This window comes from Molossus molossus, unplaced genomic scaffold (genome assembly GCF_014108415.1).
Source record: "Molossus molossus isolate mMolMol1 unplaced genomic scaffold, mMolMol1.p scaffold_m16_p_13, whole genome shotgun sequence".
Classification (NCBI taxonomy): Eukaryota; Metazoa; Chordata; class Mammalia; order Chiroptera; family Molossidae; genus Molossus; species Molossus molossus.
This window is the reverse complement of record NW_023425348.1, coordinates 1398165-1425815: the sequence shown is the minus strand read 5'-3', so window position 1 is coordinate 1425815 and position 27651 is coordinate 1398165. Positions and strand designations below refer to the sequence as shown.

The 27651-nt window shown below is 37.0% G+C and overlaps 2 protein-coding genes across 9 annotated transcripts in view; one reads left to right on the top strand and one right to left on the bottom strand.

Moving 5' to 3' along the window:
* Positions 1 to 23551, bottom strand: KBTBD3 (kelch repeat and BTB domain containing 3). 3 transcript variants are annotated; one of them, XM_036260060.1, is made up of 4 exons: positions 23405 to 23535; positions 10210 to 10281; positions 4289 to 4534; positions 1 to 2204 (listed from the first exon to the last, which is right to left on the bottom strand). In XM_036260060.1, the coding sequence occupies exons 3-4, from the start codon at positions 4507 to 4509 to the stop codon at positions 602 to 604; spliced, it is 1824 nt and encodes a 607-aa protein (XP_036115953.1). In that variant the 5' UTR covers positions 4510 to 4534; positions 10210 to 10281; positions 23405 to 23535; the 3' UTR covers positions 1 to 601. The 3 variants fall into 3 exon arrangements, with proteins under 3 accessions (XP_036115953.1, XP_036115954.1, XP_036115955.1); XM_036260061.1 differs by having other exon boundaries at positions 10214 to 10281; XM_036260062.1 differs by lacking the exon at positions 10210 to 10281 and having other exon boundaries at positions 23405 to 23551.
* Positions 23552 to 23686: 135 nt separating this feature from the next.
* The window catches only part of AASDHPPT (aminoadipate-semialdehyde dehydrogenase-phosphopantetheinyl transferase), a 76622-nt gene continuing 72657 nt past the window's right edge, over positions 23687 to 27651 (top strand). For 5 of the 6 annotated variants that reach the window (XR_004959283.1, XR_004959284.1, XR_004959285.1 and 2 more), the window contains exons 1-2: positions 23772 to 23988; positions 25776 to 26001. Coding sequence is in view for 3 of the 6 variants with exons in the window: in XM_036259282.1 (XP_036115175.1) it covers positions 23806 to 23988; positions 25776 to 26001 (409 nt within the window). In the remaining 3 variants the exon portion in view is untranslated. Of the gene's footprint in view, positions 23989 to 25775; positions 26002 to 27651 lie in introns of all 6 variants that reach the window. The other variant, XM_036259280.1, reaches the window with a different exon arrangement.

Here is a 27651-nt window from a genome sequence, read left to right as displayed (position 1 = left end):
AAAAGTTAAACTGTGTTTAGTTTATAGTTTAGAAGTCCGGGGAAACACAGCATTTTAGAAAAATTTCTTACAAAATAATGATGAAAGAAAATAAGTATTTAAAAGAAGCTAACCATGATCAGAAAGGATAGGAATTCAACAACTCTTCTACCTATAGTAATAAGGTAGGATTCTCACCTTTCTAATTTATGTTTCACTTCATATAATATAGAATATACATAATTCATTTTTACTACTTAAATAGACGTCTCCCATTTACATAGTACAAAGCTGTGAACTTTGATTTGTTTTTACTAGTCTCTCATGAATAAAGTACTTTAAAAATTAAAACATTAAGGTCTATGAGTTTTATTTACATATGAACATACCAAGTATTCTGGATTCCCCAAGATTAAATTATATTCAGTATACTTTTTGGTAAAATGTATTTTGTATTTTAAGCTTCTGGGAACTGCTAATCCTTACATAGTAATTCTCTAATAGAAGGTACATTTTAATTTATTAAGATGTAAAGACCTTTTTACCAACTGCTAACGTTAACAAATTTACTGTAAGTTTCTAGAACTGGAATAGTTTTACAATGTCTAAGCACAAACTACTTTTAGAAATGACTAGAAAACCATGGGTCCCTGTATTTATTAAATTGAATCACCTGGCAGTAAAATTCGGTTAAGGCCTTCGGCATTGGTGAAACTTCTTCCCACTCAGACCTGCTGCTGTGGTAGACCTGCACTTCATCTGTGATTTCATCTGGTGCATAATCACCACCTAATATATAAATTTTATCTTCAATTCCAACTGCACCTGCATTAAAGCCTGCACATTCAAAAGATCCTTCACCCTTCCAGACACTAGTGTCTGGACAAAAACTATAAACCTTATAGGTGGAAAGGTCACATATATACAGTGTGCAGTTTACTGGGACAGCTTTAATTAGTGTGGCATGAAAAAACTGCCCAAACTCTGCTACTAATTCAGACCACTGGTCAGTTGTAGCGTTGTATCTAAAAAAGCAATCAAGTGACGGGTTAAAGGCATCTGTAATCTCTACCTCTGATCCAAGAACATAAATTACATTTTGGCATGCACTTGCTTCAGGATAGTATATGCCCCTGGGTAATGGGCTAACAGACATCCATTCTTTGGAAAGAGGGTTGTAAGATTCAACATCTAAGAGACTTTTAATATCCTGAGATCCTGTAGTCTTTCCACCTATGACAAACAATCGATTAAGAGCCATAACTGAAGTATGCATGGTTCTTGGTGTTTTCATAGTCGATACCAGGAAGAAATCATTTTTGACTGGACAGTAGCACCAGGTTTTGTCGGTGGCATCGTGATAAGACTCTGCAATATGAAGCCGAACCGTTCTACAACATGGCCCTTTGCAACCACCTGTCAAGAATATTTTTTCTCCGTAACTTGCCAGACTAGATCCGGGCAAATCAAGCAAGTGTGACTGTGGCAGTATTTTCCACGAATCAGTTTTAATATTATAGCAAAATGTATATTGATTTTCTCCATTTTCCTCAGTTTTGTGAACAAATATGTATTTTTCAGTTGTGGATGGTCGAGCATCAGGAAAAAGTCCACCAGAGCCTTGCACACATTTAACTGCATCCATGACTACGTCAAAACAGTTGGTGCTTTTGAGTAAGCACTCTTCACTGAGAAGACAGTCTTGAAGTGTCTCCTCAGGTAACTGATGTAATCTTACCTTTTTAATCAAATAAGGTAGATGCTTTTGCCTTGCTTCTAAGTTATATTTAGTCCAATTGAGGACGACTTTCAGTACAGTTTCTTCTTCAGGAACATCTAATTCATCTGATTCCAGACATTTCTGTAGTATTCCAAAGTTCATCTCTAAGAAATCACTGGATTTAAATAACAAAGAAAAGTGGTGCTGTACAAAGTATAATGCATGGTCAAACAAACGGGAAGAGCCATAGCTATCCGATATAGATAATAACTGTAAACAATTGACAATATTAATACTTTTTATTAAAAAGTCACTGCAAGCTTTGGCTAGGAAGGAAACTTGAAGAAATGATGACAACTGAAAGAACATTTCCACATTATCATCTGTTATCTTTGTTTTTCCAGTATAGGCATAATCAAGAAATGCTTTTACTGCTTTGGAGGACAAATTGGTAATGGTAACACTTCCACCATCTCTTTCTTTCATGTTTACTTCAAACATAGCCCTGAAAAAATAAGAACATAGAAGAAGTAAACAGAAATATTCTATTCCATAATAATTTTCACATTACCTTAAAAAGATTTCCTTTATCCTTAATTTAAAATATATTTCAAAAGCACTCTAATAAATTAATATCCAGAACAGTTATGTACAATACTATTTATCTGTGAAACATATGTATTACATAACTCCCATACTGCAAAATATATACATTATACCTGAGCTACAGCAACTAATCCAAAGAAGGCTACACAAAAACATTCAAATTTTGAATACCGATTTGATGTTCTTATATATTATTTATAAAATCAGGGTAAAATCACTCTAATGGCTGGATTTATTTATTTATGGGTTAATTAGTATCAACTTTGCAGGTGTTAACCAAAATTGCTTAAGATATGTAATGTGTCTACGTTTAGTATTTCAAAGTCTCTTTCAAATGAAGTTTCAATTTGGCAGTAGTGAGACCAGTGAAAGATGAACTACAGTGAGATATCAGATGTCTCTAATGCATCTGTCTGTGTAGGGAAATTCACCAAATTAGATAAACACACAGCTAGAAGTACACAGTTTGTATTGTACTTTAGAATAAAGGAAATGTGATTTTATAAAACTAAACAATGGTGGACTGTGGCTAAAGTCACATAGCTAATAAATGGTAGAGCTGGGATTTAGATTTAGGGCATGTGCAGTAAGATGCCAAGTACTTCACCATTATACTATACAGAGGTGACATAGGATAAGGGAGCAGAAAAGAATTACTTGGAAGAAAAACTGAATTAGAATAGAGGGGAAGAAAATGGTAGAACCTCAGAGGGATGGAGCATAAGAACAGTAAGGACTCCAGTGAAATATGAGTAGAACTGAAGTTACCTGAGAGAAGAAGTGAAAAAAATAGATGAAAACATACAGTGTAGTTAGGTAAACAGCTAATAAAAGTTGCATTTTTATCTTAAATCTTACTGTATTTTTATTGTTTGTTTATCAGAGAGTTAAACCCTGCTTACTTCAAATAAAAATTGCTTATAAAATTGAACATAATGCAAAATACTGCAATGAGGACTTAAGTTTACTGCAGTATGACTAAGAGGGCTGAAATTCAGGATGTCACCAACAGGTTGTGTGTCTGACCAAGAAGCCTCACAGGGTAGGTCATTTGTTGACCCTAAACCTTACAGAATCAAAAAGCCAATGTCAAAACAGTGGGTTCTGCCCTGGCCAGTTTGGCTCAGCCGTTAGAGCGACGGCCTGCGGGCCAGAGAGACCTGGGTTCGGTTCCCGCTAAGGGCACATACCTCGGTTGCAGTTTGTCCCCGGCCCTGGTTGGGTTGTGCAGGAGGCAGCCACTCGATATGTCCCTTTCACGTTGATGTTTCTCTCTCTCTCTGTCCCTCCCTCCCTCCCTCTCACTCTATCTGAACAAAAAATGGAAAATGTCCTTGGGTGAGGATTAAAAAAAACAAAAACAGTGGGTTCTTAACAGTGTCTTCACCAGGACACTCCTTGTAAGGTGATATACATGGGGAACCTACTAATATTCAGAAGGTACCTAAAATTAGAACAAGCTGGGTGTGCTCCAGAAATGCTCTGGAGGTACTTTCCCCTAGTAAAGGAAGGCCTTTGCCAGAGAGGAGAACTCTTTAAATAATCCGGGTTAGAGTCCCTGTCCTCCAGATAAAGCACTGACACAATACAGGACTGAAATGGGTTTCCTCTCGCTCCTTTTCTTTGCACTTGCTTCCACTTTGGATGAATCTGTCCTTTCCTCTTTTCCTAAAGGACACAGTGCAGGGACTCCTCAAATAAAACTGACCCCAGATCAAAACTTTTCCCTTGTACATTTTAAGGGACTAATGTTCTATAAAACTTTCAGAAATGCTGGCCTTTGAAGACCTGAGCTTTACAAAAGATAGTCTTATATTTTTATATAAAATAATCATTAGTTAACCTAGGTTCTAATTAGCACTTTTCAAGAATTAAAAAGTACTGTTGCATGCTCCTGTGGGTGGAAAAGTGAGTAGAGTTAAAAAAAAAACAAAACTTAATTATCTATGTCATAAAATTGGAGGCATAAAGAAGATAAAGTACCTGAAAAAGTCACTGCATGCAGCTAACACACAACGATGACATGGGATTATTTCATCTTTCATGATTATTTTGAAATCATAAAAGATATTTTGTTCTCTAAAATTCTGTAGTACACTTAAGATTTTCTGTCCATGATCTTCTGACACAACGAAGTTGTTTATCTTCTCAGACGGAATTCCATTACATGAGCGTCCTTGACTGAAATCATATGAATTATCCATAGCCAATTTCTATCTGTTCTTAGAACTGAAAAAAAAAAAAAAATCACTGAAGTAGAGTCCTAATAAAATTTGCCCTCTTTGTTATCAATTACAAAAAATGCTCACTAAGAACAACCATAAGGTAGTAAATCTTGTTCTAAACATTTGTTTTCATGACATTTAAAAATAAATTCCTTTTAAATATTTATAACTATTGTGCTCAGTGGAATAAAATGTATATTATTAAGAGATAAAGTCCAAGGCTATATAAATTTAAGTAGCACAATTTACAAGTTGTATAAATAGCTTACATAGGCTCTCACTACATGACTTATCTTGTTATATATAAGAGCTATTGCTTATATAATAGCTATCATTTGGGTATGTACCCAACACATCCCTCTCCCCACCTATTCATTTTCTTCTGGTAACAAAGCAGATGTTAAAATGTTGACTGTGAAGAATTGCTATGTGCCTTTTTGACCCAAAAAGACACACAGCAATTGATTGAGCCCTGGCTGATTTTGCTCAGTGGTTAGAGCATCAGGCCTAACCAATGAGTCTCGGGTTCGATTCCCATCAAGGGCACGTACCTCAATCGGTTGTAGTTCATCCCTGGCCCTGGTGGGGGTCACATGGGAAGCAACCAGTAAATATGCCCCTCTCACATGGATGTTTCTGTCTCTCTTTCCCTCCCTCCCACTCTATCTGAAGATAAATAGAAAAAATCCTCGGGTGAGTAATAAAATAAATAAATAAATGAATAAAAATAATAGAAAAGACAAATGATTGAAGAAAAAAGTCAGTGTTAGATTATATTAACTATTGATGGCCTTTACTAAGGACGAAAAAGGCAAGTATTGATCCATGTTGAACTATTTGAAAGCAGAAAGAAACAGAAAATAATTTATTTAATGGCCTTTTAAACACAAGGTCAGAAATCCCAGATAGGATTTCAATGAAAGGCCAGGTCACTGTGACTTTCCCAAACTGCAATATTAGTTCTAAGCATGAAAGTTTACACCACCAAAAGTAAGGAAGTGTGAAACAAGAAGGAAAGACGACTAGGAACTAGAAGAGCCAGAAAAATAGGGAATCTTGATTCCTTAGTATATTTCTGTTTTGGTAAACTACTGCTTTGCAAATCACCCTAAAATTTAGTGGCTTAAGGCAACAATTTATAATCTCTCAGGGATCTGTGGGATTAGCTGAAGCTTCTTGCTTGGAGACTTTCATATGGTTAGAGTCAGACGGCAGCTATGGCTGAAATCATCTGAAGGCTTGCCTAGGTTTGAAGTCCAATATGGTTTCTTCATTCACATTTCTGATGTGCAAATGGACTGCTAGAACAAATGGGGCGTTCTCTGACTTGCTTCATGTGGCTAGCTCATACTTCCTCACATGTGGCAGTCTTATGGTATGTGGACTTCTTACATGGTGGTTGGTTCACCCAGAGTGGGTGTTTCAAGCCTAGGTGGAAACCAGACACTAGAGAAGTAGTCTGAATGATCCTACAGCTTCAATCAGAACAGACAATCTACTGCTGCGGACAATAACCATGAGCCATGTAGAGCTATTTAAATTTAATTTACTTAAAATTAAATAAAATTTAGCCCTGGCCAGTTTGGCTCAGCAGTACAGTGTCTGTAAGTGGGGAGACATATTAAGAATGAAAGTGAGTGTCATGGAGCTAAAGATACAATGGGAGGTTTGGGGGCAGTTCTGAACTGGGTGTTACTCCTGGTCTGTTTCTCAAGTGTAGCAATAGGCTGGTGCATCAATCTTTACAGCAATGTAGGGTCTTCTCTCCATGGCCTGCCTCAAGGAACCACAGAACTGGTTGGGAGACTCAGTCTTTACACTCACCCAAGTTGGAAAAAGTAAAATGGAGGGCCTAGAATCCCACCTTGCTAGGGTGTAATAAGGTGCCTCAACTCTCTCCCCATACTCCCACTGGAGTAATATCAGAGAAGGCTGAGTAGAGAGCCAGGACATTAATCTCTACAGTGTGATAACAGTATCCATCAACCATCTCCCCTCACCATAAACAGAGATCACGTGGCACATGGGGAGCCTAGACTTCTACTCCCACCTGGTACTAACATGGCATTCTTCCCTCTTTTTGCTGGGGTAGAGTCAAAGGCCCGGTGTAGGCTCAAGAATTTCACTACCACTCAGCAGCAACAAGCCACACTCACAGGATGTCAGTGGAGACCACATGAGGAGCAGTAACAAGGTATCCCTCTTCCTCCTAGCCAGAGTGGTATCAGAGGATGCCTGAACTCCCAACTCTATCTAGCCGTACAAAGGAGTCCTCCTACTACAGGAGTCAACAAAAGTGAGGTAGAAAATCTGGACTTCTACCCCAACCTGGAAGTAATGAGATGGTGACCTTAAGAGTAGTGTCACAAAAGATCTGCTAAAATGCAAAATTTAAGTTCTAGAGTCTTACAACACAATATTGTATATATTCAAGAACCAGGAATACATCAAATTGAATGAGAAAAAAACAATCAACAGATACCAACACTGAGATGATACAGATGTTAGAATTATCTGCCAAGAATGTTAAAACAGTCATCACAGAAATGCTTCAATGAGCAATCATAAATATGAAGCAAATGAAAAAATAGAAAATCTCAGTAAAGTAAAAGGAGATATAAAAAAAGAACCAAATGGCCCTGGCTGGTTTGGCTCAGCAGCTGGAATGTCAGCCCATGGACCAAAGAGTCGCAGGTTCAATTCCAGTCAAGGGCACGTATCTCGGTTGCAGATGTGTCCCTCTCATGTCGATGTTTTTCTCTCTCTCTCTCTCCTTCCCTCCCATTCTATCTGCAGATAAATGGAAAAATATCCTCAGGTGAGGATGGAAATAAATAAATAAATAAATAAATAAATAAATAAATAAATAAATAAAATAAAATAAAATAAAATAAAATAGAACCAAATGAAATCTTAGAAAAAATACGATAACCAAATATAATGGTGAAGGGGGTGGGGGTGGGGTCAATGAGCTTGAAGAAAACATCACAGAAACTACACAATTTGAACACTGTTTAACACAACAAAAACAGACTAAAAATAGAAAAATCATATTGAAAAACCAATGAACAACTTGAAGAACATGTGAGACTGTAATAAGAAAAAAACAAAAAAACAAAAACCCATGTCATCAAAGTGCCACAAGGAAAGGAAAAAGAGTGGGACTAAAAAAGTACTTGAAGAAATAATGACTGAAAGTGTCCAAAATTTGGCAGAAAACATACACCTACAGATTTAGGAACCTGAGTGAAGCCCAAACAAGATAAATCTAAAAAAAATCTATGCCAAGGAACATCACAATCAAACTTTTAAAACCTAAAGACAAAAAAAATCTTGCAAGCAGTGAGCGAGAAAGACCTCATCTATAATAGAAAATCAATTTGAATGACTGTGAATTTATCATGAAAAAATATGGAGGGCAGAGGAAGTGCATAACATTTTTCAAGTGCTGAAAGATAAGAATTGTCAATCCAGAATTCTATATCCATCAAAAATATCCTTTGGGAATGTAAGAGAAATCAAGATAATGAAATGAGGGAAAAATAAGAGAATTTCTTATGAGCACACCTACTCTAAAAAGGTGGATAAGAAAGTGCTCTAACCAGCAGTTTAACAATAAAAATAATCTTATCAAGAAGAAAAAAAAAAATAGAGTAGGAACAATAATATGGTTAAATACAACAGGCTTTGTATCTCTTCTTGCATTTTCTAAATTATATTTGATGACTGAAACAAAAATTACAGGACTGCCTAATGTACATATCAATATATACAAAGAAATTACTTAAAACAACAATATAATGTGAATATGAGGGAGAGTAAAGGGAAGTAAAAAAATCATAAAGTTCCTACACTATATTTAAACTTTTAAAATGTTTACACTAGTATTGTCATAAAATGTTATATATACACCAACACATATGTAATATGTATTCTACATAAATGATTTAATACCTAGAACTACTACTAAAAAATCTATACAAAAAGATACACTCATAGTCACTACAGTTGAATCAAAATGGAACTTTAAAAATGGATCATCTAACCCACAGAAAAGCAGGAAAAAAAAAGAAATGAAAAACAGAGACTAAATGGAAAACAACCGAAAAGCAGACTTAAGTACTAACATTTCAATAACTGCAATAGGTGTAAATCAATAAGTGTAAATGATCTATATACACCAATTAAAAGAGAGACTAGCAAACTAGATTTTTAAAAAAGACCCACCCTTACACTTCCTACAAGCAACTCACTTGAAATAGAATTATATGAGTAGGTTGAAAGGAAAAGGATGGGAAAAGATAAACTCTTCAGGCATTTATTATAAGAAAACAGGTGTGGCTATATTAATATCAGATCAAGTAGACTTCACCAAGGAAAACTGTCAGACAGAAAGTAATATTACATCATGTCAATCCACCAAGAAGAAAACCTAAATGTGTATGTATTAAACAAAAGAGCTGTAAAATATGTGAAGCAAAAACTGATAGAATTGAAAAGAATAATAGACAAATATACTATTATAGCTGGAAATATTAATACCTCTCTAAAATTAATAAAGAAGACACCGAATTAACAGTGATATAGAACTCAACAATACTATCAACCAACAGAATCTAAACAACATTTATAGAAACGCCACCAAACAAACAAATTCACATTATTTTCAAGTGGCCATGGAATATATACCAAGATTGACCATATCTTGACCCACAAAACAAACCTCAAATAATTTAAAAGAACCGAAATCACATAGACTTTGTTCTCTGACCACAAGGGAATCAAACTAGAAATAAGAAAAAAGATAACATATAAACATCCACACTCAGAACCTAAAAAACATACTTCCAATTAATCCATGAGTCACAGGAAGTATTAAGGGAAATTAAAAAAATGCATTAAACTGAATAAAAATGAAAATACAATATATAAAAATGTATGTGATGTAGCTAAAAAGAGAAAAATTCATAGCATTAAGCACTTAACATTAGAAAATAAAGGTCTCAAATCAATAATCTAAGTGCCCAACTCAATAAACTAGAAAAAAGAAAAAAAACCCACAGCAAATTAAACTCAACGTAGGCAGAAGGAAATGATAAAGAATAGAAATCTATAAAATTGAAAATAGAAAACTGCACAGAAAATCAATGAAACAGAGCGTATACTTTGAATAGTTCAATAAAATAGATAAACCTTGAGCAAAGAATAGAAGACAAAGAATAGAAGAGAGAAGACACAAATTACTAATATAAGAAATGAAACAGGGGATCACCACAGACTGTGAGACATCAAAAGGATAAGGGAATACTATAAACAACTCTACACATAATGATTTGATAGTGCAGATGAAACAGACTAATTCCTCAAAAAACACACATTACCACAACTCACTCAAGATGAAATATAAAATCTGAACAGCCCTGTAACTATTAAGGAAGTTAAATTTACCAAAAGTTTAAAGAAGCATTAATACAGAATCTATCTAATTTCTTCCAGAATACAGGATAGAAGAAAATACTTCCCAACTAATTTCATGAAGTCAGTATTACTGTGGTACTCCAAAGACAGTCAGTACAATAAACTCTCCCAAACCACAGAACAATATCCCTCACTAACACAGATGTAAAATTATTTTTAAAAATTAGCAAAAGTAATTCAGCAATATATAAAAGGAATTACCTACTATGACCAAGAAGGTTTATCCAGGTCAATTTTCAAATATCAATCAATGTTATCCACCACTGAAGCAAGCTATAAAAGAAAAAGTACATGATATCATTTGACACAGTACAGTTATATAGCACTTAACAATAAGGATACGTTTGGAGAAACAAGTCATTAGGTGATCTTTTCACTGTGCAAACATCATAGTGTGTACTTACATAAACTCAGATGGTATAGTCTTCTAAACACCTATGCTATATGGTATACCACTGTCATATATGTGTCAGTTGCTGACTGAAATGTGATTATGTGCTGCATGACTTGAAAGCATTTAAATACCTGACACCTATTCATGAGAAAAACTCTCAGCAAATAAGGAACAGAGAACGTCCTCAACTTGATCAAGGATATCTTAAAAAAACCTATAGCTAACATTATACTAAATGGTAAGAGACTGAATGCTTTTGCTCTAGATGAGGAAAATGGCAAGCATGTCCACTCTTACCACTGCTATTCATTATAGTACTAGAAGCTTTAGTCAACGCTCCAAGGCAAGAAAATTCTATAAAAAGGCATATACATTGGAAAGGAAGAAACATGTCCCTATATATTGATGACAAAATTGTCTATATAGAAAATCCCAGGTACTCTATAAAAAAAAATTCATAAAACTAATAAGTTAGTTCAGCAATACCACAGGATATAAAATTAACACACAATACCCAATTGTTTTTCTCTAAACTAGTCATGAACACATGGAAACCAAAATTTAAAATGTCAAACCATTTATAATAGATAAAAGAGAGACATACTTATGTATAAATCTAACAAAATGTGTACCTCTCTTGTATACTGAAAACTACAAAATGCTGACCAAAAAAGTCAAAGAAATCTAATTAATGGAAAGATAAACCATGTTAATGAATTAGAAAAATCAACCTAGTAAAAATGTCAATTCTCTCCACAGCAGTATACAGGTTTAATATAATTTGTATCAAAATCCCAGCAAGATTTTTTTGTAGAGATATGTAAGACTAGTCTAAAACTTATATAGAACAAGAAAACTAGACTACCTAACACAATCTGAAAAATAATAATGTGAGAAGAATCAGTCTACTTGATTTTAAGACTAATACAGCTACAGTAATTAAGACTGATATTGATAGATCACATTGATCAGTGGAACAGAACAAATAATTAAGAAGTAGCCCCCTAACTTCTGGTCAAGATGGAGGAGTAGGTAAACGGGTATCGCGTCCTCCCACAACCACATCAAAGGTACAACTAAACTACAGAACAACCATCATTCAAAACTGCCTGAAATCAAGCTGAATGGAAGTCCTAAAACTATGGAATTAAAGCAGCAGCCACATCCAGACTGGTAGGAGGGGCAGAGGCGCGGCTGCTGCGGCGGCGGCTGGTTCCACACCCAAGTGTGGTGGATAAAAATCAGGAGGCTCCCGCGGCTGGGAAGGTCCTTCCTGAGGGGTCCCCGTCCCACACCAGGTGCCCCGCTCAGGGTTCCAGTGCCAGGAAGAGAAGTCCCCATAACCTCTGGCTGGAAAAACCAGCGGGAACTGAGGCTCAGGGAAGCTGAAGCGGCTGGAGCCCCAGGCAGCTCCTTAAAGGGCCCGTGCAGAAACTTATCGGACTCTCTCCCTCTAAGTTTGGAGGGGTGGCAGCTCCAAGGGCACCAGAGTCATACAGGGAAGAACTGAGCTGTTTGGCACTGGAGCAAGGGCTGGAGAAAGGGCTTTCTCTTGGATAAACGTGCTGTCAGAAGCCTTTGTTCCTTTGGTGAGCCCTTCCCGGGGGCAGCAGACAGTCGCCATATCTGGGACTCCAGCAACCTGGCTCACACTGGTAGCCCCGCCCTGCTGACTCCCTGAGGCCCTGCCCCGCCCCACACAACTTTCAAGCCCACCCAAGCTGTTGCCACTTGCTTAACCTTAGGATTGGCCTGTCTTGGATCCTGTTTCAGGTTTTTCCTAAATTCTTTCAAACGAGCAGCATCTGGTCTCAGCGAGCCCCATACCTCTCATTAAGTAATACACTGAAACAAACACAGGGAGGCAGCCAAAATGAGGAGACAAAGAAACAGGTCCCAAATGAAAGAACAGAACAAAACCCCAATAAAAGAACTAAGCGAAATGGAGATAAGCAACCTAACAGATACTGAGTTCAAAATACTGCTTATACGGATGCTCAATGAACTTAGTGAGAACCTCAGTGAACTTAGGGAGGGCCTCAAGAGCATAAAAAAGGACCAGTCAGAAATCATGGATACACAGTTAGAATTGAAGGAGGCATTAACTGAAATAAAGAATAATTTACACAGCTTCAATAATAGAGTACGTAAATCCAAGGAGCAAACCATCGATTTGGAATATAAGAAAGCAAAAAATGCCCAATCAGAACAGCAAAAAGAAAAAAGAATCCAAAAAAATGAGGATAGTGTAAGGAGCCTCTGGGACAACTTCAAGCGTGCCAACATTCGCATCTTGGGGGTGCCAGAAGGAGAAGAGCGAGAACAAGAAATCGAAAACCTGTTTGAAACAATAATGGCAGAAAACTTCCCTAACTTGGTGAAGGAAACAGACATACAAATGTAGGAAGCACAGAGAATCCCAACCAAGATGAACCCCAAGAGGCCCACACCAAGACACATCATCATCAAAATGCAAAAGGTTCAAGACAAAGAGAGAATCTTAAAAGCAGCAAGAGAAAGGCAGCTAGTTACCTACAAGGGAGTTCCCATAAGGCTGTCAGCTGATTTCTCAAAAGAAACTTTGCAGACCAGAAGGGAGTGGCAAGAAATATTCAGAGTGATGAAAAGCAAGAACTACAACCAAGATTACTCTATCCTGCAAAGCTGTCATTTAGAATCGATGGACATATAAAAACTTTCCCAGACAGGAAAAAGTTAAAGGAGTTCATCACCACCAAACTGTTAATGTATGAAATGATGAAGGGTCTTTTTGAAGAAAAAGATAAAATATATGAGCAAACAAAATGGCAATGAATACATATCTATCAACAATGGAATCTACAAACAAAATGAACAGGTAGAACAGAAACATTCTCATAGATACAGAGAACATTTTGTTGGTTGCCAGATGGGAGGGGGGTTGGGGGAATGGGTGAAAAAGGTGAAGAGATTAAGAAGTACAAATTCATTGCTAGACTGACAAACCTCAAAGGGAAAGGGGTTGGGGGGGTGGGAAGAAATAAACCAAAGAACTTATATGCATAACCAAAGGACACAGACAATAGTGTGGGAAAAGGTGGGAGGGGGGCGGGAGTGGGGAGGAGGGGGTCAATGGGGGGAAAATGTGGAACATCTGTAATACATTTTACATCCAACAATAAAGATTAAAAAAAAAAAAGAAGATGTAGCCCCAACTGATTTTTTACCACAGCCCAATAACAATTCAATAGAATAAAGATATATATTTAACAGCCCAGCTGGTGTGGCTTACTGGTTGAGCATCGGCCCCATGCACCAAGAGGTTGCTGGTTCGATTCCCCATCAGGGCACATGACCAGGTTGTGGGGCCTGATCCCCAGTGGGGCGCATGAAGGAGGCGGCCAATTGATGTTCTCTCTCACTGATGTTTCTATCTCTCTCTCCCTCTCCCTTCCTCTCTCTCTATAATCAATAAAGAAAAAAAAATTTTAACAGATATATATTTAACAAATAATGTTGAAGCAAAGGGATGTTCACTGGTAAAAAAAAAAAAAATCAACTCAAAATGAATCATAGATTTCAATGTAAAACTTTAAAAGTTTTAGAATATAAGAGAAAAATCTTTGTAACCAGGAGTAAGTCAATGAGTTCTTAGATATGACATTAAAAGCACAAGCCATAAAACAAAAGAGAAAAATTGATAAACTAAACTTTTTTCTAAACTAATAACTTTCCCTCTGTGAAGCACCGCATCAAGAGGGTGAAAAGAGAAGCTATGGGCTGGAAGAAACTATCTACAAACAATTTCTGATAAAGAATTCATATTTAGAATATATAAAAACTCAAATCTCACCAGGGAATAAAAAGAACACAAAACAATCCACCTTAAAAATGGGCAAAAGGCAGGAAGAAATATTTAATCAAAGAGAATAAAAGATGGCAAATATGCACATGAAGAGACATTCGATATAATTAGTCATTATAGAAAACGCAAAATTAAGACCACAATGAAATATCTATCAGAATGGCTCATATAAAAAATAGTGATAACACCAAATACTTAAGGATGTAGAGACACTGGATCACTCATACATTGCTGGTGGAAATTACTTGACAGTTTCTTAAAAATCTGAACATAAGACAGTGATCCCATCTGGCCAGGAAACCCGATGTACAATTTTGCCTGATTCGAGACCCCAAACAATGAACCTTGCTGGCTTGGGAGACAGTTATGCTGCCCACTCAGGCACAGAAGCTAATCCTTAGCCCTATCTACTGCTGAGTGCAGCCCCTAGTCCCACCCCATCAAGAAACCTGTCCAAAGCACCCGGGAAACTAAGTAGTCCAGCAGTACTTAAGCAGGGCACCTGGCCAGCAACTCTGCCCAGCTGCAAAGCCCAGCTGGTGATCTCATATGGCCAGGGAGCTTGGTGCACAGTTTTGTCTTGTTCAGGTTTCTTAGCCAGCAAGCCCTATGGGCTGTGGAATCTGTTACACAGACCCATCCAGGCTCGGGAATCATATTCAAAGTCCTCCATAAGGCTAAATACAGCTTCCAGGACTACCAAACCAGGAAGCCTAACCAGAATACCCGCAAAGCTGCATAGCCCAACCTACAGTTCTGTGTACAGCAGCACTGGAGCAGAGAGCCAAGCCAACATGACACGACCAAAGGAAAGTAACAAAACTCCAATAACTAACCCTAAAGAAATGGAGATTTACTAATTGTCTGCAAAGAATTACAGAAATTTATTGAACTACAATAAAAGACATATAATTAAATAGAATGAGGAAAACAATGCATGAACAAACAAAAAGTTCAACAAAGAAATAGAGACCATAAAAATACCCAGACATTTTAAAGTTGAAATATACAATGACTGGCCTGAAGAATTCATTGGAGAGCTTAAACATCAGACACAAGTTAACAGAAAAAAAAAAAAAAAAAATCAGTATAGTAGAAGGAGGAGCACAAAGGAAAATGAAAAAGAGTGAAGAAAGCCTACGGGAGTCATAGGACATGATCAAAAGAACAATACATGAATTATGATAATGCTACAGGAAAGAGAAGGAGAAAAGAATAGAAAATATTTTTAAAGCAATAATGGCTGAAGGCTTCTTAAAACTGGAGAGAGAAATGGACATCTAGAGTGTCATGAGGCCAAAGGATCCCAAATAAGTTTAACCCAAAAAGGGCTACAAAGGGACATTATAATGACATTGTTAAAAGTCAAAGAGAATGATATTGAAAGCAGAAGAGCAAAACATCACATACCAGAGACTCCATCCCCCATCCCCAAAAACACTATGGGAAGAAACTTTGCAGGTCAGTAGAGAACAAGGTCATATATTTAAAACATTGAAAAGAAAAAATATATATATGAGCTAAGAATACTACACTTGGCAAAGCTATCTTTCAGAAAAAATGAGAAGTAAAGACTTTTTCCAAAAAACAAAAATGGAGGGAGTTCATTACTACTACACTTGCCTTACACAAAACACTGAAGTAAGTTCCTCAAGAAAAAACAGGATGCTAATTAAAATCATGAAAACATAAGAATGTTAAGTGTAACACTAACTGGTAATGGTACATATACAAAGTCAGATTCTCTAATATTGTAATGGTGGTAGATAATTCAATGACAATTCTAGTTTAAAAGTTAAAAAACAAACATATTAAAATAATCATAAATACAATAATTACTGATACACAATATAAAATTTATATAAACTGAAACATTGATAATCTAAAGTATAAGTGGAGAAGCAAAAATGTCCACTTTATGTATGTTATCAAAATTAAGTTATCAGCTTAAAGGATGTTATTAAGATATTTTACGTAAGCCTCATGGAAACCAATAAAGAAAAACCTGTAGTAATTACACAAAATATTGTGATACAGGAGTCTAAGACTACTGCTACAAAAAATCATTAAATAACAAAGAAGACAGAAAGACAAAAAACAGGAAACAAAGAATCCTCAAGACTGTCAGAACACAATTAACAACATGGCAATAGCAAGACTTACCTGCCAATAATTACTGGTAAATGGATTAAAGTATCCAATGGAAAGACAGAATGCTGGAATGGATAAAAAAACAAAATCCAACAATAAGCTGCCAACATGAGACCACTTTAGCTATAAAAACACACACAGATTGAGAGTAAAGATGTAAGAAAAGATATTTTAAGCAAATGGCAACCAAAAGAAAGCAAGGGTAGCTTGTACTTATAACAGACTTATAAAATAGATTTTAAGCTAAAAAGGGTGAAAAGAGATAAAGAAGATCATTATATAATGATAATGGGGTCAATCCATCAAGAAGATACAAAAATTGTTACATATTCATGCACACAACATCAGAGCACTAAAACAAATACCAACAGAACTAACAGTAGATATAAACAGCATACAGTAATAACTGGGGACTTTAATACCTCACTTTCAACAATGGATAAATCATCCAGACAGAAAATCAGTAAGGAAACAGGATTCGAACAACATTATAGACCAAAGAGAACAGGTGTTTACAGAACATTCTGTCCAACAAGAATAGAATAATGATTCTTCTCAAGCATAAAGAGAACATTTTGTAGGATAGAGACATATGTTAGGCGACAAAGTAAGTCTCAGCAAATTTAAGAAGACTAAAACCATACCAACTCTGTTTTCTAGCCACAATCAAATAAAACTAGAAATCAGTAACAGGTAGAAAACTAGAAAACTGGCAAATATTTGGAAACTAAACAGCACACTCTTGAACAACTGAGATAACAAAGAATCAATTAAGTAGGAAAAAAAAATACACTGAGACAAATGAAAATGAAATTACAATATACTAAGACTTATGGAATGAAGCAAAAGCAGTCCTAAGAGGAACATTTATAGCAATAAATGCATAAGTCAAGAAAAAGACCTCAAATAGACAATTTCACATCTCAAGGAACTAGAAAAAGTAAGAAATAATAAATATGAGAGCAGAAACAATGAAAGAGAAAATAGGAAAACAATAAAAAGATTGATAAAACTAAGACATGGTTCTTTGAAAAGATAAAGATGACAAACCTTTACCTAGACTAACCAGAGAGAGAGAGGGAGGGGTGGAGAGATCCCAAATAAATAAAATTATAAATGAAAAAGGAGACATAACTGATACCACAGAAATACAAAGGATCATAAGAAACTAGTATGAACAATTAAATACAATCAAACCAGATGAACTGGATAAATTCCTAGAAACAACCTCCCAACTGTGACTCATGAAGAAACAGAAAATTGAATAGACCAATTATAAGACTGAATGAGTAATCAAAAACCTTCCAACAAAAAAAGTCCAGGAGCTGATGGGTAAAATTCACCAAGACTTAAAAAAGAATTAAGGCCAATTCTTCCCAAACATTTCCAAAAAACTGAAGAGGAAGGAACACTTTTAAACTCATTTTACAAGGCCAGCATTACCGTGATACCAAAGCCAGATAAGGCTACCACATAAAAATAAAGCTATATGCCAATGTCCCTAATAAATATTGATGCAAAAATTCTCAACAAAATATAAGCAAGCCAAATTCAACAGCACACCATAAAAGGATTATATGCCATGATTCATCCCTGGGATGCAAAGATGGTTCAACTTATAGAAATCAATAAATGTGATTCATCACATTAATTATAAAGATAAAAATCATATGATCACTTAATCCAGAAAAAGCATTTGAAAATTCAGCACCAATTCAAAAAAATTCTCAATTAATTACATATAAAAAGATATTATCTCAACATAATAATAAAGGCAAACTATGACAAGCCCACAGCTAACACTACTCAATTGTGAAAAGTGGAAGGCTTTTTCTCTAATATTAGAATCAAGACAAGGGTGTCCACTCTCACCACTACTCAACATAATAATAGAAGTTCTAGCAAGAGTAATCAGGCAAGAAAAACAAATAAAAGGCATCAGACTTGGAAAGGAATTATCTTTTTTGCAGATGACACGATTTATATATTGAAAAGTCTAAAGAGTCCACCAAAAAAATGTTAGAACTAATAAATGAATTTAATAAAGTGGCAGGATACAAAGGTAACATATAAAAATTAATAGTACTAATAAATTATCTAAAAATGAAATAATGACAATAATCCCAATTATAATACCATCATAATCAATAAAATACAGTACATAAAATAAATTTAACCAAGTAGGTAAAAGATTTATACACTGAAAACTATAAAACACTGATTAAAGAAGTTAAAGAAGACACAAATAAATGAAAAGACAGCCCATGTTCATGGATCAGAAGAATTAGTATTGTTAAAATATCCACACTACCCAAAGCCATCTATATAATTCAATGCAATCCCTATCAAGATTTCCAAGGCATGCTCATTTGGTTGGAGCATCGTCCCATGCACCAAAAGGTCATGGTTTTGATTTCTGGTCAGGGCACATACCTAGGTTGCAGGTTCAATCTGCAGTAGCAGTTAGGGCATGTACAGGAGGAGCTGATCAATGTTTCTCTCTTCCTAAAAATATATATATATATATAGATATAATAAAAATAATTGCATGCATAGCTATTCACTTGTATAAAGTTTTTAAAAGATAAAGCCTTCTGCCCTGGCTGGTTTTGCCCAGTGGTTAGAGCGTGGCCCTCGGACCAATGAGTCGCAGATTCTATTTCGGTCAAGGGGACATACCTCAGTTGTGGTTTGTCTCCAGCCCTGGTTGGGTCATGCGGGAGGCAACCAGTAGATGTGGCCCTATCACATCAATGTTTCTCTGTCTCTCTCTCTCCCTTTCTCCCAGTCTATCTAATAATAAGTAGAAAAATATCTCGGGTGAGGAATAATTAAAAAAAAAAGGCCCTGGCTGGTTTGGCTCAGCGGTTAGAGCATCCACCTGCGGTCCAGAGAGGCCCGGGGTTCGGTTCCCACTAAGGGCACGTACCTTGCACGTCGGTTGCAGTTTTCCCTGGCCCTGGTTGGGTTGTGTGGGTGGCAACCACTGGATGTGTCCCTTTCATGTCGATGTTTCTCTTTCTCTTCCTCTCTCTTCCTCCCACTTTTTCTGAACAAAAAAAGTAAAAATGTCCTCAGGTGAGGATTAAAGAAAAAAAAAAAAAAAAGATAAAGCCTTTCATATGCTAACTGACAAATGCAAAAAGCTAAAATTTTCATTTCTTAAATTGGTTTGAGTAAAGGGTGCTAAATGGCTCATCAATTACTACTGGCTCCTGTTGAGGCTCTGAGGGTTTGGCTTGCTCATCTGCCAAGTGGACACACCAATTACATTGTACTGTTACAATGCTGAAATGACATCATGATGAAATATTTTCAAGTGGTATGCAAATATTAATGATTAAAATAAAAATTAATATATATATTTAGCCAGTAACATTATTTTAATTTTTGGTAAAAGATCTGCGAGACATTCTTTTTCCTTCAAATATTCTGCAAATTCAAAATTATATTTCACTAATTTTAAGACATATTTCTTCACATTTAACATATCTAAAATGGATAGGTATCTTAAAATCACTTTTGGTCATGTAGCAGTCATGACATATTTGTCATTTTGTGTACATGCATCAAAGTGTAAAGAATGGGTATCAGTATCTTGAAAGAAAACCTGGAAGAAAGACAATAATGGACCCTTGTTTAAGAAATGATACGTCAGCCCTGGCCAGTTTGGTTCAGCGGTTAGTTACAGCGTCGGTCCCGCTTAGGGACATACATACTTCGGTTGCAGTTTGTCCCTGGCCCTGGTTGGGTCATGTGGGCGGCAGCCACTCAATGTGTCCCTTTCACGTCGATATTTCTCTCTCTCTCTCTTTCCCGCTCTATCTGAACAAAAAATGGAAAAATGTCCTCATGTGAGGATAAGGAAAAAGAAATGATACATCATTAATGTTCTTGATAACAGAATAAATGTGGAAAAATATGGACATCAAGACTTTAAGTTGAAAGTGAGTTAGAAAAGTTGAAAAGGCTCTGAATGTGACGTTTTACGAGCATCTTAACTTACTTTGCTTACGTTTTTCTTCTTATATATGTACTACGGTGATATATGATTTTTTTAAGAAAAGGGCTTTTCATAAGTATGAAAAATTCCAAGTGATAAAAAGTTATAGTTAAAATGGCATTTTTCTTTCTTCATAGCACATAAAACAATGGTATTATTTTATCAGATTGCATCTCAGCTTCACCTCACCTTCCTGCTCAAAACATTGAATCAATTTCCTGTTTTTAAAAATGTTTTAATTGACTTTTTAGAGAGAGGAAGAGAGAGATAGAAACATTGATGTGAGAGAGAAACATTGATCGAATGCCTCCTGTTCCCACAAACCGGGCATGTGCCCTGACCAGGAATTGAACCAGGACCTCTCAGTCTTTGGGACAAGGTTCAATCCACTGAGCTACACCAGCCAGGCCATTGAATCAATTTTCAACACTATTATTTTCTTGTTCTCTTTTAGTGTCTTCCATTAAAATTTGATTTAAATAACTGAATCAATAAAAGTACAAGAACCAAGCCTTTGATATAAAGTAATGATAAAAAAATATCACTTAATATAAACTTAAGCTGTGCTGTGACTGATATGGGTTTTGATTTCATTGGGTCTCCCAGTGATATTAGTTTAGTCACTGAAATTACAACATAGAGTGTAATTTCTGGCCTATTCTATTTAATATTCATTATAGAGTGCTAACTATATGCCAGGTACTGAATTAGGCACTAGAGATAGCATGGAGAATAAAGTCAGACATGATCCCTGCTTTCTTGGTGTTTAGTATATAGTGAAGAAGACTGGCAAATTATAAATTGTTATAAACACTGTGAAGAAACACCTGAGAAATGAAAATACAAATGAACAATGTGGGGGAGGGGTGATTCAACTTCAGATAATAACAATGGTTAACAGTGAACACGTAAGTAGTGTTACTGTGTCAGACTCTGTACAACATGCTTTATATATTCTTCAATCTTCAAAACCAATATATAAAACAGATATCACTATTTTTCCCATTTTATACACAGGGAAAATGAGGCTTTGAGAATTAAATTAATTTGCTCAAGGTCACGTGGCAAATAAGTAGGGAGCCAGTCTGGGTTCCGAGTCCCTGTTATGATCCACTACAATATTATGGAGAGAGAGCCTTTCTGAGAAATTGTCATTTAAGTTGACACCTGAATGATGAGAAGAAAACTGTGTATGAAGCCCTAAAGTGGGGAAAGGTCCTTCAGTTTTAGGAAATGAAAGAAGGCTATCACTGATAAATATAGTTAATGGGATCAAGCAAGAATGTGGGTGAGATAGGGCTGCAGAAGGCCAGTGCTACCTCATGCAGGATCCCATAGGCCACTTGGAATTTTATTCTAAGTGTAATTGAAACCACAGAAAATTTTGAAATGAACAGTGACATGATTTATATTTTTAAGTATCTTTCTGGCTGATGTTTGAAGAATGAATTTAAAGTAGGTAAGAGAAATAGAGTCCAAGTCATTCATTTGTTCAACACATATTAAAAAGTTATGGAGTAGCTATTTTTCGGGCAAGCACTATTCCAGATATTGGGAATACAGCAAAAACAATACAGACAAGGTCCTGCACTCTGGAATACACTTGAGTGGTGAACACATACACAACTACATCAACAATTTCTTCCACTCTACTGGACTTTTTCCATCAGTGTACAAATTTTAGTATCTCCCATCTTTAAAGAAACATCAAACAAAAATATATCCTTTGACCTTTTATTCCCCTCTAGCTAATGCAGAAAACTGTCTTTAAAGGACAATCTATAGTAACTTCACCTCCAGTTATCTTAACCCACTATAACTAAGGCCTTCTCTTTCACTCTACTAAAACGAATATTAATAAATAGAATACCTTATACTTTATATATCTTTACATTTTCTCTTATTGTAGCTTTTTGTACATGTTTTAGCTGCTTTGCCAGGCTGTAACTCTCTGCACGTGGAAAGCAGACCTTAAATACAGCACCTGACACAGACTTTTATAGTATTAGCTAAAATGACATATGGAGCCAGTAATTCATTTTACACCCCTTTGCGGATTTGTGTTGTGTTCAAAATCCTACTTACCTGCAAAGGATTGAGGGGCTAATGAAAACAAGTATTGACAAAAACGGAATATAACCCATTTTAAAGAGCATGAAAATAATCTGGTAACTGTGCTAATCATTAATTCTGGTCTTTTAGTGACATTCCTTGGCAGCCAAAGGAAGAGACTCTGAATCCCAGTGTACGTAGCTTTTAATCAACCACAAAGTCAGGTATTTACATCCATCTGCAGAGATCAACTTTTCCCTGGACCAAAACCCAGAAGGGGCTTTGTTCACTAGAGCTGTCACATAAAAGTCATCTACAGTCTACACGGAACTGTGGAAACAGAAACATCAATAAAAATAACTGAGCAAAGGCACAGAGTAACTCTGAAGGGCTGCTTAAGTTACTTAACTTGGTTCTTCTGCTTTTGGAGCAAGGAACTGTGATATGGTGCAACCACTAGTTCCTAAACAACACAATTAATTCTCAGTTTTAACCCCGGGGCTTTGGTCCCGGCTTGGCAATCGCAAAACAGCACTTGAGTCACTAGATGGTGAGAACAAAGGGTCAGCATTAGCCCAGCAGCTCGCGGGCAGCCTCGGATTCAGGGGGGCAGGCGCAGCGCACTGGGGACCGCGACTTGGCCCGTCTTCGAAGGCGGGTTTCAGAGTGAGCGGCTACTAGGGGTAGAGTGTCCTAGATGAACGGAGGGGTTCGACCGAAGAGGATGGGGGAAGGAAGGCAACGCGGGACCGCCGCAAAGCACAACTGCAAAGGGCACCATGCAGTCCCTTCCCAGATGCGGAATCCTCTCCCGGTTCCAACTACCATGGAGCGGCAGAGGCAACTGAAGCCAAGGGAATTCTGTCTTCTGTGTGTCACAGGGGCCGACCCCAGCATCCTGGAATAAGACGCTATCATCCCACTCCTCTCTCAAACCCCAGAAATCACCCACCTGCAACCGCAGTATCCGAAGTCTCCACCCCAGTCTCTCTGCCTCCAGAGAACTGATACGATTGGCTTGCACCGCTATCCCGCAAGCTCTTTTCCAAGTGTGAGTGGCGTATCTAGCCGGCTCTTGGCCTTGGTCCCTCCCTCCACTCGCGTCCGAAGCAACGCCCCACGTGACGTCACACGTTGCCGCAGAGCGCAGAGGCGGGGCTTCGTCTCCCTCCCTCGCCGCTTTCTCCTAGCGGAGGAGGCGGTGGCGATGACGGGGGGGTCATGGTGGAGACGTGCCCGTGGACGTAGAGCGACGCTCCGCCTCCTCCGCTCAGACGCCGGGAACAGGGGGTGGGGCCACGCTAGCGTCCGCGCCATCAGGCCCAGGGAGGCGGCGAGGTTCGTTTTCGGTATATGGTTCTCCACTCCAGGCAGTTCTGCTTGGTGCCAGCAATGGAGGGCGTGCGCTGGGCCTTTTCCTGCGGAACTTGGCTGCCGAGCCGGGCCGAATGGTTGCTGGCGGTCCGATCGATCCAGCCTGAGGAGAAGGAGCGCATTGGCCAGTTCGTCTTTGCCCGGGACGCTAAGGCAGCCATGGTACTACAGGTCTTGGGTATTTTGAGCCGAGGAAGCGGATGCGGAGGGGGGTGGGCCTGGCTTTGGGGACCCCCTCCAGCCCCTGCGTCGACGCCTGCATCCTAGCCCACTTGGGGCGGGTCCGGGGCGAGCGTGGTGGGCGCTGCGGAATCCGAGCCCACGGCCTACAACTCCTTTGTAGTCCATCGGAGGCCTCGCTCGCGGCACAAGGGAGCCCCTCCCGCGTTGTAATCGAAATAGAGACCCTGCTAAACCGTAAGATAGGTGTAGGGAAGCAAGTAAGGGTTTTTTTTTTTTTTTTACCATAATGAATACTTTTACATTTTTATTTATATCTTTTGTTTGTTTTAGCTTGGGCCCCTAGCACATGCTTAGTCTGCTTATTACACATATCCTACCACTGTCCAAGGGCACCCTGCACATGATAGGCCCCCCCAAAAGATTGACGGTATGACTTCGTTTATCCTTGCACACCAAAAACTGGAAGAGGCCTAAACCAGCCTCCTTTTACCAATGAAACTGAAACCCACGGGGATACAGTCCCATGCATACCTTTCTGATTGCATAGCTTGGGAAACAGAATTTATATAGAATTATTTATGTATTTTAAGCAACACATGGAAAATTGGATTTTAAAATTACTTCTGTATAGTGCAGTTTGAAACAGTCTCTAATTGCCATCAGTTCAAAAACAGTCCTTGAAATTTATCTCTATATTGAAACCTTTCCACTTGAAATTTGGGATAATTCATAATTTTTTGAAGGCATATTGGTGAATGTTTTTTATCAATTGTAAGAAATTGTGAAATTCAAACAACTGCAGGTTCTAAAAATCAGTGTTAGAATTGAAAGAAAAAAACTTTAAAGATATTTTACAAAATATTATATACTGTTGTCTTATATCTGTATTTTTGTGTGATTGTAGTAATTTCTTAATTATTAGGTGATAGTGGGAGAGAGTGGGTAGAGGTATATGTGAAAAAAATAGGTCAACGAATAGTTAATTGTTTAAACTGAGTGATGGCTATATAGCAGCAATTTTCAAACATTTTCATTTCATGGCATACAAACTAATTACTAAGATTCTGTGACACCAAAAAATATATTTTTTGTTGATCTGACAAAAAATCGGTATGATTTTGATTCCTTCACACTGATGGCTGTTATGTTTGTTGTTGTTTTTTTATTTGACAGCCTAAGGGAAAAGAGATCAGTGCACCTAAGTAGTCAGGTATTGCATGTTTTAAAAATTCTTGCAATACACTGGTTGAAACTCACCGGTATGTATCTCTAGCAACGCTTGCACATAGGCCCAAAGATACAGGTGCAACAGGGTTGCTCACTGGGGAATCTTTTGTAATAGCAAAACTAAAGCCAGCCTAAAATGTCCAATAATGGAGTAAGTCAATCTATTCATAGTTTCTTGATACTATGAAATATGCTACAGTTAAAAGTGCACAGACTAGACAGTTATGTACAGATTTGAAATAATCTCCAACACAAGTTAAAAAGGTTCTCATATATGTGATAGATAGCAAAATCATATGCACATGAACTTATATTTAAGTATTTAGAGAAAACACTGGAAGAATATCTACTTGCTAACATTGGTTATCTGCTATGGAGACTTTTTTTTATATCTTCTTAAGCATTGATTAAATCTTGATGCAGTGTACTTTTTAAAACTTTAAAAAATATTTTAGAAACCACAAAAATATACTTTATTTTGTGTGTTACAGATGGTGTACCTATACATACCAAATGTTTATGTTTTATTTACTTAACAGGCTGGTCGTCTGATGATAAGGAAATTAATTGCAGAGAAATTGAATATCCCATGGAATAATATTCGTTTGCAAAGAACTGCAAAAGGAAAACCAGTTCTTGCAAAAGACTCATTGAATCCTTACCCCAATTTCAACTTTAACATCTCTCATCAAGGGGACTATGCTGTACTTGCTGCTGAACCTGAGCTACAAGTTGGAATTGATGTAATGAAAACTAGTTTTCCAGGTAATGCTGCATTTTTGTAGTATAAGAGTTAAGTACCTCCTTGTCTCTATTCATACTTTTTGGGTAATCTCAGGCCAGGAGATGTATTATAGAAAATTAAGTTTAGAAAAAATTGCTAAATACTCAAAAGTAGTATATCTGAGAGAGCATATATCTGAAAAGAGTGTGTTTCTTTGAATATTAATGGACTTCTACATAAAGGATAGATTCTCCATTACTGGGGAGTCGTATAATGCTTTGCCAGAAGCAAAGTGAAATGTAAATATTTTTTTTTGAATTATACCTCAGCTTGTTAAGTAAGACTAAATTTGAAACTATTTTAGAAGCCTTACATTTGTAAAGAACAGTTTTTTAGTAGCTCTGTTTGTCTTATTTAAGTAGTAGATGTTATTTTGTGGTGGGCGGGGAGGGAGAGAGAGGAAGAGAGAGAGAAACATCGACATGAAAGGGACACATCGAGTGGCTGCCACCCACATGACCCCAACCAGGGCTGAGGACAAACTGCAACCGAGGTACGTGCCCTTAGCGGGAACCAAACCTGGGTCTTTCTGGACCACAGGCTGACGCTCTAACCACTGAGCGAACTGGCCAGGGCTTAAGTAATAGATGTTAAATTGAACTAGACATGTTAATTTTGAGTGGTATTCTATTCAAAAACAGTAATTATATTGTAAGAACTTTGTTTCACTTAAATATTTCTCAAAATGTATCAGTAAGTTGGTTTGCTTAAAAGATAATCTCGATATATTGTATATTGTAGTTCTTAGGAAAACATGTATTTATACTATATCTACAGGTCTTTGTGGCACATTTATATAAGTAAAAAATGAAGAGCAAGCAATTAGTAAAATATTTAAGTTGCTTATGTTTTTTTGCCTTAGAATTTTGTAATTGGCTGTAGGAACTGCTAACATACATTGTGGGGTTGAGTATGCCCAGGGGATTTTGCTAGAACACAGGTTCTCTTAACTATACTTTCTATCATGACTAACATTTAGTGAGCACTTACCATATACCAAGGCATTTACTAAGTGCTTTGAATATATTCTTTGATTTAATTTTCACAACCACTCTGTAATGAATATACTATTATTTTTAATCAAAAATAAGTTAACAGGCAAAAAAGAAAGCTGTTAATAAGAAAAACAACACCTTTCTCATTTCATAGTGCAACTTTCTAATCTCCATGCTACCTCAACCTCAGGATCTTTGCTTATGTTTTCCTGGGCCTGGAAGATTTGTCTTCACTTTATCTCCATCCCAGTTTCTGCATAGAAACTTATTTACTGGTTACCTTTCACCTTAGTCTTACTTTAAGGAAGTCTTTGTGAACCTTTAAGTTAGGTTCTTTTGTTGTAGGCTGTCTCATAAAATATATTTCCTGCATTCTGTTTATAATTATTTATAAGGTTGATTGTCATTCACCTGGTCCTTATAAGCCACATGAGAGCAGGAACTGTGTTAGACCTCTGAGTTTGGTCACTGTCACATCTGTTAACACCGTACCTAGGTCATAATGCCCTATAAATATTTGTCAAACGAATGAATGAATACTCTGCTGCTATAGTAAGACTTCAGAGTATGGCTGTGAATCTCATCTCTCAATTTTGCTGTCAGTGTCTTTACCTTGAATTTTCCCAGCCACTTTTA